The sequence below is a fragment of the Rhipicephalus microplus genome, chromosome X, assembly GCF_043290135.1.
Source record: "Rhipicephalus microplus isolate Deutch F79 chromosome X, USDA_Rmic, whole genome shotgun sequence".
Taxonomy (NCBI): Eukaryota; Metazoa; Arthropoda; class Arachnida; order Ixodida; family Ixodidae; genus Rhipicephalus; species Rhipicephalus microplus.
The window spans coordinates 18,979,896-18,994,884 of NC_134710.1; the positions used below are offsets into that span (position 1 = coordinate 18,979,896).

The window sequence follows — 14,989 nt, forward strand, 5'->3', positions numbered from 1 at the left end:
TTGCCTAGGGATGTGGCTGCAGCTCTCTTGCCAGTTTACCAGCGATTGTCGGAGAGGTAACTGCTGCAAAGGTGCTGCCCAGAACTCAAATGAGTCTTTCCACTCAGTAATCTGGAGCTTACTGGCAAAAGAGCAGCACTGGTCATTGTTCGCAGTACAGGCAGCTCTAGCGGAGGCTGTGCTGCGTTTTAATGCTGGTAATGAGCACGTTGCTACGGCCGTGCTAGCAGAACTGAATGTGGACATAACATCTACTGGGTTCATCAGGGCAAGGGAAAAGGACCTGCGGCGTAGCACAAGTTCTGCTAAAAAAAAAGGGGCAGCGTCACTTGGCCTTACTAAGGCAGTGAATAAAAGGCACCATGACAAAATGCATCCCGATAACTCCCCTGGATCATTTTGAGATGCATTTTCTTTGGAGGGAGAGTGTTCAAATGTTTGACATGCTGTAACTTTAGCCCAAATCACTCTAGAACATTCATTCTTGTATCATTTCAAGCTCTGACAACACAGGATCATTTTCATATGCCAGTTTCTTTGATCACAACCAGCAACTCCTAACTAGCCAATTAAAAAAACACATTTCTCGATATTTTGAAAAGTACTTGTTGCAAAGAAAAAGTTATTGCACATTTGAAATCAGCATGTCAAAATACGTAATGCATGCAAGTTTGATCAAAATGTACCCTTAAATAAAAAAGTTTAAGTGGGGTGTCCCCCTTAAAGGAGCGCTGTCATCAAATTTACTCATGTCAAGATTTTTGCGTCGACGAGTAGCTATTGACCCCCTAGAAGCGATTCGCGACCTAAAATGCGTATGAGGTACGAATGAATATCTGTAATATTGATTAATATATCCACTATCGAACGTGGTTCAAAATGGGTGGAAAGCCTGCCAAATTGTAGTGCTGCCAGCGCTACCTCACGGCCTCGTCGAGGCTGTTGCACAGCTGTTGCTGCTTTCACAAAAAATGGTGACGTCACGCACATTGGCATTTCGTCTGCTAGGAGCCCACGTGCAGTCAGTCCAGCTGTCTCTGATGTATACTAAAGCCCATCCATGTGTTTTCCGCCGGCTAAGTTAAGCACTGTCAACTCGTTCTTCCCCTTCTCCTTTATCCCCGGCCTTGAGAAGGGGCCTCGTATTGCCATTGAAACCCAACTCCTTCGGCAACACAGGATTTATCCTGTAGCAGCTCGGCGCAAAGTACCTGCGAAACATGTAACTTTTTGCTATTGTGCATGGCATAACTCAATAACTATAGCAGCTATGCAAAAAATGATTGCATATTTGAAATCTCCATGAAAAACTATATTAACAAAATTTTCAAGTGTCTATGACTAGAAATGATAAGTTCTTTCGAGGAGCATCTCCCCTTACGAATGATCAATTTAAGCAGTTGTTCTGTTGTACTATTGCACCATAACGATTATCCTCTGTGCTGGCTCATTATATGCTAAATGTTGTTAACATTTCTTTTCAGACCAACCTTTACCTTGGTGTGTTTCTTTTCTGTGGCTTTGTGCTCTACGACACCCAGCTCATCATTGAAAAAAGGAAGCGTGGTGAGCGTGACTACATTAGGTAAGTACATCGGCTTACCCGCGCTTTGTTGTCAGCACTTCCGTGACAAATGTTACGATCAGTAATTCCGGTAAAAAGAGCAAATACAGTAGACTGTTAGTAAATGGAAATCTGTTAAACGGAACTAGTGCTTAAGGGGGGGCGCGGCAAGTAAAGTGCCGATTTTGGTCAAAATATGCGATTTTTTGATTTATTTTTTTTCGTAATCTTCAGACCTTCAACTTTCTTGTTCTAAAATATTACAGCGAAACGTGCGCTACAAATCCCGCAAATAGTGTTTTTGCCGAGGCTAGTCGCCGAAAAGTGCGAAAAAAAAGCCCCTGAAACGGTGTTGTTCACGCCGCACAAACGCGCCAAGTTGTTGACCGTGGGCCGCCATTTTGGTAGCTTTGGAAAGAGGAGAAAGCCGGCTTCCCGATGGTCGCGGTCTCGTATTTCGCCGAGTGAAAATAAAAGCGCGAGGAGCAAGTAAAAAAACGAAAACGAAGAACGGCAATTGGCTGCGCGGGTCACGTGGTAGCTGGCGCGACCTCTTACTGGTCAAAGCTGCGGCGCGCACCTTGGCAACCTTGGAAGCGCGAGCGCATCTGCGGCCGCCGTGTCGAGAATCATCCGGCGTGCGCTTCGTTTTTTGCCAGTTTGCTGTTTTTGTGATAGTTCGCGTGCTTTTTTTACCAAGCTTTGTTTACATCGGTGGTCTCTTCTGAGTGCTTGCTCATACTGCGGTGCTATGTTGCCGCAAAAAAAGTTCCGGAGCGTCCACAAGTACGGCAAGCGTCGGAAAGCTTGGAACAAAGGGCAGACGACTGCGGCTGCCGTCCCAGTCGCAGTTCCGGACGGAGCATGCTCTTCAAGCGTCACGGGGCCTCTACTCAGACCCTTCGCTGATTGTTGTGAGGCCGAGAGTGTGGAAGGTGCCACATCGTCGTATGTCAGACCGCCGGATGCCGTCGACCGTGATGGACGCTCTCGCGAACCCGATTGCGGTGGCACCGCGTCGGCAGCCGTTGCAACTCCGGGCGTGCGCGCGTCGAACATTCTATCGCGAGTTTCGGCCCAGATTCCGAGCAGTGAAGAAATCGCGCAGCGGGCGCAGACAAGGCGGGATGTTTTGGATGCCGTAGCATCGAAGTCCGCTTCAAAGCGGAAGCTCGAGCTTCTGAACGAAGGCTGCGACGAAAATGACGGCGGTAAGGACTCCACATTCTTCATTGTAAATAAGAAGATGCTGAACGGTCTGCTTTCGTCAGTAAAGTGCAACAAGTGCGACGAAGGGTCGATACGCCTCGAGACTACGCACTGCCTTGGACTCGCGGCGAGGATGGAACTTTTTTGTGACAATTGTGGCAGAGTGAACAGTGCGTGGTCGTCCCCGAGGTGCTCCGGGCAACAAAAAACGAACCCCTTTGAGGTAAACGTGCGTGCTTTGAGGGCTGTGCAGTCAGTTGGCAGAAAACAATCTGCCATAAATGACATTTTTTTTCTGCGATGGACATTTCGCATCGAGCACTGCACCACAAGTCCTACCAGAGACTGCAAAGGAAGTACAGCCACCCTGCCACCACATCAGCTGCCACCCGCATTGAAGCAGAAAGTGCACAGAAGGTGCATGACATTTACAAGGACCTAGGAGGAGTGCCAGGCAACATTGACGTCATTTACGACGGCACGTGGATGACGAGGGGGCACAGAAGTCATATTGGCGTGGGCTGTGTAATCGAGCTGTACACAGGCTTGGTCTTGGACCACTGTGTCCTGTCCAACTACTGCCAAGGCTGTGCTGTTGGCCCCAAGCCTGGTGACGACAACTATGAGGAGTGGCTTGAGAAACACAAGCCACAGTGCCAAAAGAACACCGATGCTAATGCAGGCCAAATGGAAGTAGAAGCAGCTAGGATCATGTTTGAAAGATCGTTTACCAAGTACAAGCTTCGATACATCAATGTGCTCTGCGACGGTGACAGCCGTACGTACCTTGCCCTCACGCAAGACAAGGTGTATGGCTACATGGTGATTAAGAAACAGGAGTGTGTGAACCATGTGAAAAAAAGAATGGGCACTTCCTTGCGCAACCTTCTTGATGAGCACAAATCCAAAGGCCGAGGACTGAGCATGGGTGGCAAAGGCCGGCTGACGCAGGGCCTGATAAAGAAGTTGACGAATTATTATGGCTGGGCCATTAAGAGCCACCCCAACGATGTTCCTGGCATGGAGAGGGCCATCATGGCCACTTATTACCATGTAACATCCACAGACCAGGATCCACACCACAACCTGTGCCCAAGTGGGACTGACTCCTGGTGCCCGCACAATCAGGCATTGGCCAAGGGAGAGCCGCTGCCGCCTCACAAACATAAACTGCCCCCTCACGTGCGAGTGGCACTGCTGCCAATCTACAAGCGCCTCTCGAACAAAGAGCTCCTTGAAAGGTGTGCGCAGGGAAAAACCCAGAACGCTGTGGAGAGTATGAACAGCCTCATTTGGTCACTCCAGTCCAAGAGCCAGTTCGCCTCCCTTCGAAGTGTGGAAAGTGCAGTTGCAGATGCAGTCTGCCGTTTCAATGGTGGCTGCAAGAGTGCGCTGCAAGAGATCACTGCTCAACTGGGCTTCAATCCAGGAGACTGCTCTTTGCGGCGAGCAGCCGAAAAGGATGCCAAAAGGGTAAAGAGGGCTCAAAAGGCGCATTGTTCCACGACAAAGAAGCGCAAAACTGGGTTGCGCTCTACAGAGGCCAAGGCCACAGCATCTCAGGATTACTGCCCAGGAGGATTCTGAGTGTTTTAGGCATGTTGTGAACTTCCAAACAAGAGTGAACTTTCAAAGTCAGTTTTCTCAACTCTTGATTTTCGCCTATGTGCCTTCGCTAGAACATCTGTCATTTTCTAACAAAGACTGATAGAGTCGTTCCGTTTTTTGCACTAGGCTCAGGAGGCCTTTAGCAGTGCAATAAAGCTTTATCTCTCTTCTTACTCATCATTTAAAATTTTTAGAACACATTTTATAATTACTGCGATGTGTGCGCAAAACAACATCCATGTTTTGGAAATTTTATTTATGGTTACAAGAACTAGAAAAATCAACTAATAGCTTCTTTGCACAAGTTGATCCTTTGGGAACATAATAATATGAAAAAATAATTTCATTTAGCAATAATTATCTCTTTAAGTGTGAAGAGCATTAATTAGTATAATTATGCTTGTAACTCAAAAAGTACAAGAGGTATTTGAAAACGGTTTTCATATTTGGAATCCTCACAATCATCCACATACACACACCAAATTTCATCACAAACAGTACATTAATAAAAAAATTAGTTTTACTTGCCACGTCCCCCCTTAAACAGAACCATTGCCTCTGGAACGCTTGGTTTCGGGCTTGTATTCTGCATGTATGATAATACCGTAAACTCGTTTAGAAAGGGTACAAAGAACAAGAAAAAACAATAACAGTATTACAGAAATAGTCAATATGCCCAGCACAGTGCTGATGTCAATTCAATTGCACCATTCCATTCGCTTATTGTACGAGGGAAAAATATTCTTAAATGGTGTTTGCTGTTGTGAAGTAAACTGTTAATGCATCTTGTCTGTGGTGACGTGTGGTTCTGCTTAATTTGAGCGATAAATATAGAGAGGAGTCTAGTGGTGAACTGTCCGTGTGATGCAGTTTAAGAAATTCTACTTTGTTTTTCTTAAATCGAGTAGGTCACTATGGTTAGCCGATTTTGACATTGTGTTTAATATAAATGTAACATTCTGTTGGTGCGAACATCTCTAGATTAATGATATTAGATTTAGTAGGTGAATCCAAAATAATTCGTGCATATTGTAGTGTTAATTGAAGTGTTATAAGTTTGTGCCTCAAGAGGCATAATGTTTTGATGGCTGAGGTGCAATGGTGGGAACGCGTTCACACTTTTCCTCTAATACACTTTATCCATGGATCATCATACAGAAGAGCCGTTTCGTAATTCCTTTTACCAGCACGTACATCTGCATTTATAATTGTTGTGGCGGTAAAAGCCCCTAAAAGATTCTGCCCTTTCGAACTCGAGGCTGCTAGGGTCCGAATTGAAAACTTCAGCGTGCTTTTTAAATATCATCTCATTTATAAACGCATGCCTCGGGGTAGGAGCACCCACAATTTGGATTTAATACGCGCCGCTCTAGTGAAGCCATTGCTGGCAGCTCTGGTGCAGGGTAAATAGCTGACAATAAAAGAAAATTGAACATCGCGGCATTCCATTTATTGCTTCATTTTGAAGGAAGGGGTGGAGGGGAAGCTGCTGCATAGCTTGAAGTAGCTAGCGCGTGCTATATTGAGGCATAATGAGACTGCTCGTGAACTTTCTGTGCTACTAACATGTGCTTCCTGCTTAAATAACTGACAGCATGAAAGCTTCGGCAACTATAGTGATCATTGTCTCTTTAGCCAGCGTTCTTTTGAGTTACGCGATATTGGTAATATCGGATCTAAAAGATACAATTTGTTGGTTTGACTTATGCTCCTAGCAATGAATGCGATACCAATAAATTATACCAAATAATAAGGCTTGACGCCGTCTGTGAGAAGCGTTAGTGGCACGGTTGCAATTTCCAAGGCCCGTGCACTCTCAAGAACTTGCTGCACACGCGGTGTTCAATATTGCCGACTTGGGCGACTAGAGAACCCCGAAACATCTCTTGCACGCCAATGCACATACAGATGGAATCAGACTTGTCTAGAGCGCCTAGCCGGCCGCTTCAGCTGGCGTTTTTATCGGAAATATGTAAAGAGAGGCGCTGTAATGCTACTAAACATGGTAATGTTAGACTCTTGTGCTGTAATTGGGGGTGAGACAGCTGTGCATCTTCCGCATTTTTGATACGTTTCCATTTTCTTGCACAAAGTTGCTCCAAAAGCATAAAAATTGCAAAAACGGCACCGAACTGCTCCGAAACAACCAAGAATTGTGAAGCCAACCTCGGCTTCAGAAAAAAGGTTGAGTTGACTACATGATTTTCTGAGCAGTGCCAGGAACACTAAGAAAAGAAGACGCGCCCAAGCGTGTTCTTGCCACATTTTTAGTAACGAAGGCTCTCACGGTGGCGCTATATTCTCCTGTAGACTGTTGTAAATATGTTTGACCCCTCAAAAGTGTCCTGCTGTACATCAAGCATGCTGCTTCTGCTAGCTAGGCTGTGTTCTGGCGCCACTGTCACTTCGCAAAAACCACAGAGTTAGCCACCTTAACCTAATAGCATGTGTAGTGATGATTTGACGCTCAGGTTCTTTGTTGTGCGTAGCACGTTCCTCGGGCCTTTGTAGATTTAATGTCGACGCTGCTGCGTCTGGTCACCTACACGCACACGTTCTGCTCATCGGTGTCTGCAGGTAGCGAGAGGCCCGCTTGTTATAGCGCTAAATAGTTGTCCATTGTGCATGGTATGAAAATTGCACGATTTGCGAATCCGTGGTGCACAGAACCCGTGATGTTAAAACCAGTTTAAACGGGCGCCTCGGTGCTTTGTTCATGACTTACGACGAGTCGGCGATCACACGGCACACTTTTCATAAGTGGTGAATTGTAATACTGCCCTGTTTTGTAATCAAAACTTGCAACGAGTGCTTTGAGAGCCATCGCTGCGTGCCGGCTCTGGGCTACACGAGCTTTAGGCTTAGCTTTACGTCTGACTGGTGTTTCATTCGGCGGTTGTTTCGCAGTGTGACTGGCATACTTTCTTTTTTTTTACTCTCAACAAATCTGGCTTCTGTTCGTTGAGGGGTTCGTTGGCGTGGACCGGGGTGGTGCAGGTGACAATCTCAAGTCGATGGCCACCGATACTAAAGAAAATAGAGAACAGGCTAACGTGGGCAGTACTAATAATAACGCGTGGTTGTGTGTGTCGAGAGGCATTTTCACTTAGTATAATCCGCTTATCACTTAGTGCCATATGCACGCGCCTAACGAGATAGTTTGTGAGGTGAGTTTTTTCAGCTTCTGCCTCGCACTCTTGAAAGTGGTCCCACACAAGGTGGCAGCGAATGGGGGTGCATCGTGCTTTTATTGTCAGTTAAAACCTTGCCACTTCACGTTAGTATGTCACTCCCAATGTTACGTAACTGATTCTTGTGCAATCACATTTTTAAAAAAAAATTTTACGAGTATGATGCGTTTCTCTTTTTGAATGTTTCCCATGAACTTAGTTTTCGGAACCTATTTAAAATATTATTTCACATTTATTACAAGGGCTGGACAGGTCGTGTGGTATGTAAAAAGGTAGTGCAGGTCATACCTGGCCATAATCTGTTCAAAAACTTTATTCAATTTGTTTCAGTGTAATGTGTATTATAAGTAAATTAAGATTTGCACATCAGGAGCACCCACCTTCGAATTTTTTTTCGTCATGGCATATATATATATATATATATATATATATATATATATATATATATATATATATATATATATATATATATATATATATATATATATATATATATATATATATAGTGCAAAAGCAAAATGACCTTTTGCCTGACCCCCCCCCCCCCCTTCATTTAAAAAAATTTTGGCTACACCCCTGTGAACGGGAAACACCAGTCGAGAATATCGATATAATTGCTAACACATTAAAAACGAAATGAATCTTGTCTTTGAGTGGTCTTAGGCTTATGCATAAGGCACCCTGTGAGATATATTTTTAATGCACTGCTTTTTAGGGTACACAGTGGGGTGTTTTTGGAGTATAGGCAGAACGCTCTAGCCTCATAAAATATTGCTGCAGAAAGAAAATGAAGTTTGTTGAAGTTGGTGTAGTTTCAGCACAGGGAGATAAGTGCCAGAGGAGGTCTGCTTTTTGAGACCAGCTGAATGACATCATATTACACCCAAGTCTAATCAGTTGTAAAGAAAAAGATCCCTTTTTTATTTTTGAGTTCATCTTGGGGAAATGCACTTGGGACTGTCTGAGCCTCTATCATTGTATGTCACAGCATTGGTCTACCATATCTGATGATAGCCACATAGGTGTATTTATATTATTTTATGAAGTACAGTTTTATTCAACCAGTATTCTGTTTATTTGCTTCGGAAATAATCACTGAACAAGTTTTTCTAAAATCCTCAACAGTATGACACCATTATTCTTGCTTCATCAACTGAAATAGGGAGTGCTTCCAAGATGATTGGCTTTATGAAATTTGCAATGAATATACATATTTCTAGCTCTTCACAAGAGCCTCAGAATAATTTTTCATGTCCTTGAATGTAAATACAACTTGCTTCTCCAGGATTTGAAGTTAGCTGCTCCAGATTGCTCCAAAATGGAAAATTTTACTGCTCTAAAAATTGTGTGAATCGGAAGACCACTCTCAAATTACGAAAAGCTGACATATCTCATTGCATCGTCAGATGACATCGCCAGCGTCTTGGACATGGTGTCACATGTGCGGTGACTGTATTACAGTGAGATATGGCATGACATAATCCTATACACTGCACGAAGCAGCTACCAGTCTTTCTGTTGACACATTGTTCTTTTTTTAATTAAGATTATCAAGTTTCTCAACAAGTTAAACCGCCCTGGCTATTACAGGACTATCAGTAGCACTTGCAAAGAGCAACATTGTAAAACGGTCAAGAAGCCTTGGTTGTTCCCCTATTAAGCAATCTTCTTTGTTTCAGACACTCTGTTGACCTGTTCCTGGACTTCATCAGCATCTTTAGACGCCTGCTCATCATTCTGACTCAGAAGGTAATAATGTGCATTTCACTTCATATATAGCGACAGTAGTATATCTTAGTAGTTTTGGCATATGTTTAGCCAGGCAGTTTCTGAGGTTTTCAATACAAGGTTGTGAGTTTGTTTTTGTTTGTTGTACCTTGTGCAGTCTCAAAGGAATGGAACTAAGGTGAGGCAGTGCAGCTTGCTAAACAAGAGACTTGCGTGCTTAGCATTTTGCGTCAGCCATGCTTTTTTATTTTATATTCACCTTTCCTGCTTGATTTGCTGCACTTCCATGCCCTCCTCATCCCTGCCCTTCGTTGGCTTATGGTATTGGCACTTGCACTGCTTCTTGCGCATCTCCCATTTCCTTAATGGTGGCCCCTTTATCCCATTCCAGGAGAGTAGCAGGCGTGAAAAGCGGAACTGATGTCTCGCTGCTTGCAGAGGTTTGGTGGTCCCTTGGTTGACAAACCTACACCCCCATTGAGTTTCCTGTAGCCAGTCAGTCCAAGTTTGCCAAGCACTTGTCAAAGTTCACTTCACTAGAATGTTTGCCCCCTAAGGAAACCTGCAGCACATTTACAGCTCTGATGGAGGATGGAAACATGAGCGGTCATGCTGCATATTCATCTGACCAAGACCCTGATGATTTGGCATAACTCCTTTTCTGTGTTGAAGATGAATGTGTAACTGGCATCCTCTGTATGTTTCAGATGTTTAATTTTTCAGTCAGGGCTATGGTTTTTAATTTCTGAAAGTGTAAAGATAACACTGTGTAAATCTGTACTAGATAATGGATACATTATTTTTTATTTTCATTGTGGTGTGGAGTGCTAGAACATTTTTCTTTTTGTATACAAGTATTGTGTACATCTTGTTCATGCATCTAACCAATGTACATTTTCAATGCCTGTCCGAAAATGTTTGTGCATTGGGGATAACAGCGAAGCATTGGGGTTCACAGTACAACGTGCACAATGCAACAGCTTGAATTCACATGAAAAGTAAGAGCTGACAATCATACTTTGCATTAGTGGGTTGTGCTCTGCGTTTGTGGGTGTATTTTTGTGGCTCAATAAAAGTTGTCGAGTTCTAGCTCAGCAGTACAGTGTCAGTCATCTTCTTGTTTTCAGAAATGTGAGACCGACTCAGTTGATGAAGAGAAGAAAGATTCGTGCTAAGTATTCAGTGGTGCCCCATACCTCTGAAATGTCTCACTGGCCTTCTATGTAGTCTAACAAGTTCACTAAAGGTGCTTCAGAGTTGTCAAGTGTTGTCTTGGTTGGCTGTTTTCTGTTGTGATCTTGTGCATTTCTCTTGCAGTTTGGGAATGAGGAAGCCTTGTGTATGAAGCTTGCATTTTGTCACTTGAGAAGCAAGTAGTGGCACCGAACGAGCATATTATTTTTGCTTGTTTTACTTAAGAAATACTGAGTCCAAAACACCATAAATGAATTTGACTTGAATATGGCATGGTGTTACAAGCATAATGCATGCAATTTACACAATGCACTATGTGGCTATATGGTTAAAATATGGGTATAAGATGAAACACCATGTTTTTTATGTAACCGCATGATACACATTTAGAGTAACACCACATTGTGGTCGTTGTGCTGAGTAAAATATATGCTGTGACAATGGGCAGTGTAAGGCCGAAAATATGCATTGCAAATGTTTTCCTGTAATGTTGCAGAATTTCAGTCTGGTATTGTAATTAAATGCTTGATTATTGAATTTTTCTGCAACTCTAAACAGTCACTAAGTTTATAGGAACATTAAATATTACTTTCATTTGTTTTTTAGTGAGACATGTTATTGAAGACTGAAAAATTAATCTGATGGCTTGCGATTTGAAATGATTCACTAATGTTGAGACAGGAAAAGTGTCGTTAAACAAGTGTACAGACTGAGGTGCGAAGAAATATTCTGTTTAATGGTTATCAGTAGTCTTGAATAGATGAGAGGTTCTCTGCACTTCTGCATATGAGTTACAGTAGGAACTAGTATCATCAATGCTATATGGCAGTTCTTGCCTCAGTTATTGTGCAGAGACTACATCGAAACACTAAGGTAAATTGTAGCATCGGAAATAGATCATTTGCAACACCCATACAGCTGATGTAGGACTTCCTGGCACATGCATTGCTTGCGTTGAGCAACTTCAAAAGCAACAAGCCCACTGTTCAATGCAAATCAAACCATCCGAGTGTGCTGGAGTTTATGCAGATAGAACTTGTGGGGATTGGTTTGCTGGAAAAGCATACCCTATGAAGTGACCGGGAAAGGACGCGGCGTTCTCCACTGACGTCGCGAAGTTTCTGCGGCCGGGTTCGTGAACTCACCGGCACGGCACACAAATGGCACACGAGACAGGTCGACAACCAATGGGTTCTCAAGGTACAGCACAGTGCAATGATCGAGAGCTTGCAAGCCGACAGAGAAACTCCGCAAGACACACCGAGTGAACGCATGCCGGGAGGCGCTACGGCTCGCACACAAAGGGCTCGTACGTACGAGAAGCCACATGCTAGAACAGCGTGTCTACCTCTTATAGGCCTGCGAGTATGATCTAGGGACCCTGTGAGCATAGACCTGCGGAGTGTTGCCAAGTCAAAAGTCCTGCCACAGGAGCCCTCTAAGACCGCTAACATCTCTAGTTCAACATTTCTGCACAACTCGCACAGGTTTTTAAAAATATCGGTAAGAAGGAAAGACTCGGTTATCTGCCCTAATATTACAGTGATTTCTTTAAGCTTGGACAATGAAACAGCTCAAAAATGGGTTGAAAAAGCTACGGTGTACGAGTAATTCGCGATATCAAAGCAGTAGACACTTGTAAGTGCAAACTGCGCAGTTAGCCGAATCTCCAGCGTGTGTGTGTGTGTGTGTGTGTGTGTGTGTGTGTGTGTGTGTGTGTGTGTGTGTGTGTGTGTGTGTGTGTGTGTGTGTGTGTGTGTGTGTGTGTGTGTGTGTGTGTGTGTGTGTGTGTGTGTGTGTGTGTGTGTATATATATAGTATCCATGTATATGTATATAACGCGTGTGAAGAAACATTAAAATATACATCATTGGCAGTTGAGGGGGCGGGCCATTTTACTCTTTTGACATATTAAATCAATAGCTGGCACTTTATTTTCTATGCATTACGGGGTTTTTGACACTGCATAATCCTTCTCGCCTTTCCCCGTGATGGGGCTCATTTGGTGCTGTCGAGAAACCTCTTCGTTTAAGTAATCGGACTTTGCTTTCGCAAGTAATTTTATTGCACCACTTGGTATAAAAAAAAGGAAAAAAAAAGGGAACCTATAGGAATATAATTGATTATCCGGCAAAAACTGAATTGGTTGCAAACAGGCTGTATATAAGAAAGCTCAGTCTTTGGTCACGGTCTTTTCAGTAAAGTCATGCGGGCACGCATATGTTCGTCTTGCAGGGGGAAAAACAAGCGAGGCTTCAAAACGGCCATAAATCCCGCCCCCGCAATGCAACGATTTCGCCCGCTAAGCATAACGAAAGTTCGCTAGATTTAGTAGGGAAACCGCTATCTTAGGAACACTGGCGGTGAGCGAGTGCCGGGCTACAGGGTACTAGAAGAGGGCAGTGGGCTTACTCCATCCACATCTACTCTGACGCTTTTGGCGCCACATAAGAGAGATGGCGCCACAGGCATCTTCAATGGAAGCTTCACCTGCAGGAGCTGCTCGCCGATGACCGCTCGCAAAAGTTGGAACGTGCATTTATTCGATATTTGTTATAAACTTGCATGCTTTGACTGCTCTCTGATTATATTAAGAGCTTCTGGTGCTCTCGCTTCAGTGTTTTCCTTCTCTTTTGCGATACAGCTTCCCGAAAATTAGCCCGATGGCAGCCGGTGCAGTCTCCTTTCTAGTGCGACGCAGATAACGCTTTTTGTGTGTGTGTAGGTTTCGGAGGGTGTGTGCTTGAGTTAGTAGAATATTCCTGATAACCACTGTATTTGTTCAGGCCACATCGTGTTTCCTCGAATATAACACCTCGTCGAAAAGGATGATGTATCCCACAAATTATATGTTTTGATACAGTGACCAAACGTACGGTTCATCCTGTGTAGACCGAACCTAAAAAGAGTTCGCAACAGGATTATGCCCGCTCTTTCACGACATAATTAGAAAACAGTACACGTTCACTTCCTAGAAAAGCTTTAACATGCTGGCGTGCTGGCTGGGTTTGCGCCTTTATTATAAAGTGAAATTGTAGTGCCTAAATAATTTTTGTTCTGCTTCAGCTGTAGACCATGGCACAACAGTTTTCTGGGGGTTATTAATAATCGCAATTATGCAGATATACGTCTGTTAGACATATGTAGAGCGACATAGTGAAAAACTAAATATACACACGAAGCTTCTGCTCCTGACATGAAGCTCTTATTTGCAAGAACTGAAGTACGCCATCTAGCCACTGATTTACACACCTTATTCACTTCATGTGTGACGGCTCACCTTCAGCTGCTTGGCCCTCTGGTGCCTCCCTGTCTAATTGTCAGTGTTCAGTCCTTTCAAATTGAATGAAAACGCGTGACAACGTAAAAAGTAATTACTTTCGCTTTGAGGATAGCCGCGTGCACACTGCAACCAACTTCAATCGAGAGTCTGCGCTGAACAATTGCCAGTATGTCCATAATTCTGTCAGAGTGCAGCTTACTCTGGCAAAAACATTCTGTGGAAATATCCTCGAGCTTTTTCATGAAGCTGTACAGCTGACTTGAGGGATGAAGGAGGCCTCCTCGGTCACAAAAGTTGGTCAGCCGAATAAGTTGAAAGAAGCCTCGGCGTTGATAATGGGTGAGGTATGCGCACTTTTTTTCCATCGATAATATGCACAGACGAGGTTGCAAGTGGAGTTCGCAAACTGCGTTGGTGTCTTCCAGAAGCTTGTCCGCTCTGTGCTGGTTCTTCTCGCATTCTTTCGGCGTGTTTTCATCCTTCAGGACGCCAAACAATGACAGGTCCTGCTTACTCTTCACGGCAAGGTTCTGTTTGGCGTTGCATAAGTTGTTGCCAGACTGAGAGCGTCAGTGTTGCCAGATTGTCGCCAAATGTGGTAGAGAAATGAGCTCCTGCAGTTGTGGCTTCCTCACGTGAGTTTGGTGTCATCCGCGGTGCATTTTGCGAGTGCATGAGCGATGCTGGCCGTTTTAATTAACGGGATGCACCGCGCCTTGCAGACGTTGGGGCGCGTTCTCTTGCTGTGTGCGCTGCTGTGCAATTAAGAGATCATGTCTCAAAATTAGGGAATGAACGACGCGTCGTCCTCCGGGCGTTTCGCGAGAACGATGAACTTTTTCGCGAGTGTGTGTGCGACGTAATTAACGCAATGAAGCGCGCGTTACAGAAGTCGGGGCCCGTTCTCTTGCTATGTGCGCAGCTGTGCAATTAAGAGATCGCGGCTCAGTATTAGGGACGACGGGGAAAACTGAATAGAGTCGCAGCAGGCGGTGCACTGCCCCCCCCCCCCCCTGTTTTTTTTTTTCACAGCCGATTGTGCCGCATCGACCGAGTGCCACGACGGGGACGCTACGTTTCCTCTAGCTGTGTCAGCACAAGACCTATTGTTTGGACTCGTGTACATGTGACGAATAAACGTCCGAAGGCTGGCTAATCGGGGTACGTCGGATATGCTACAGCTTATATATGTCTGGAAGGCTGCTTTATCGA

General features: G+C 44.3%; 1 protein-coding gene across 2 annotated transcripts in view; it reads left to right on the top strand.

The window, feature by feature from the left end:
* Positions 1-10,564, top strand: part of BI-1 (Bax Inhibitor-1) — a 47,022-nt gene extending 36,458 nt beyond the window's left edge. Inside the window, exons 6-8 of one of the 2 annotated variants that reach the window (XM_037426624.2) lie at positions 1,485-1,585; positions 9,252-9,321; positions 10,428-10,564. In XM_037426624.2, the coding sequence (XP_037282521.2) occupies positions 1,485-1,585; positions 9,252-9,321; positions 10,428-10,475 (219 nt within the window). In that variant the 3' untranslated portion in view covers positions 10,476-10,564. Of the gene's footprint in view, positions 1-1,484; positions 1,586-9,251; positions 9,322-9,691; positions 10,390-10,427 lie in introns of those variants that run through there. The other variant, XM_037426625.2, reaches the window with a different exon arrangement.
* Positions 10,565-14,989: the final 4,425 nt, after the last annotated feature.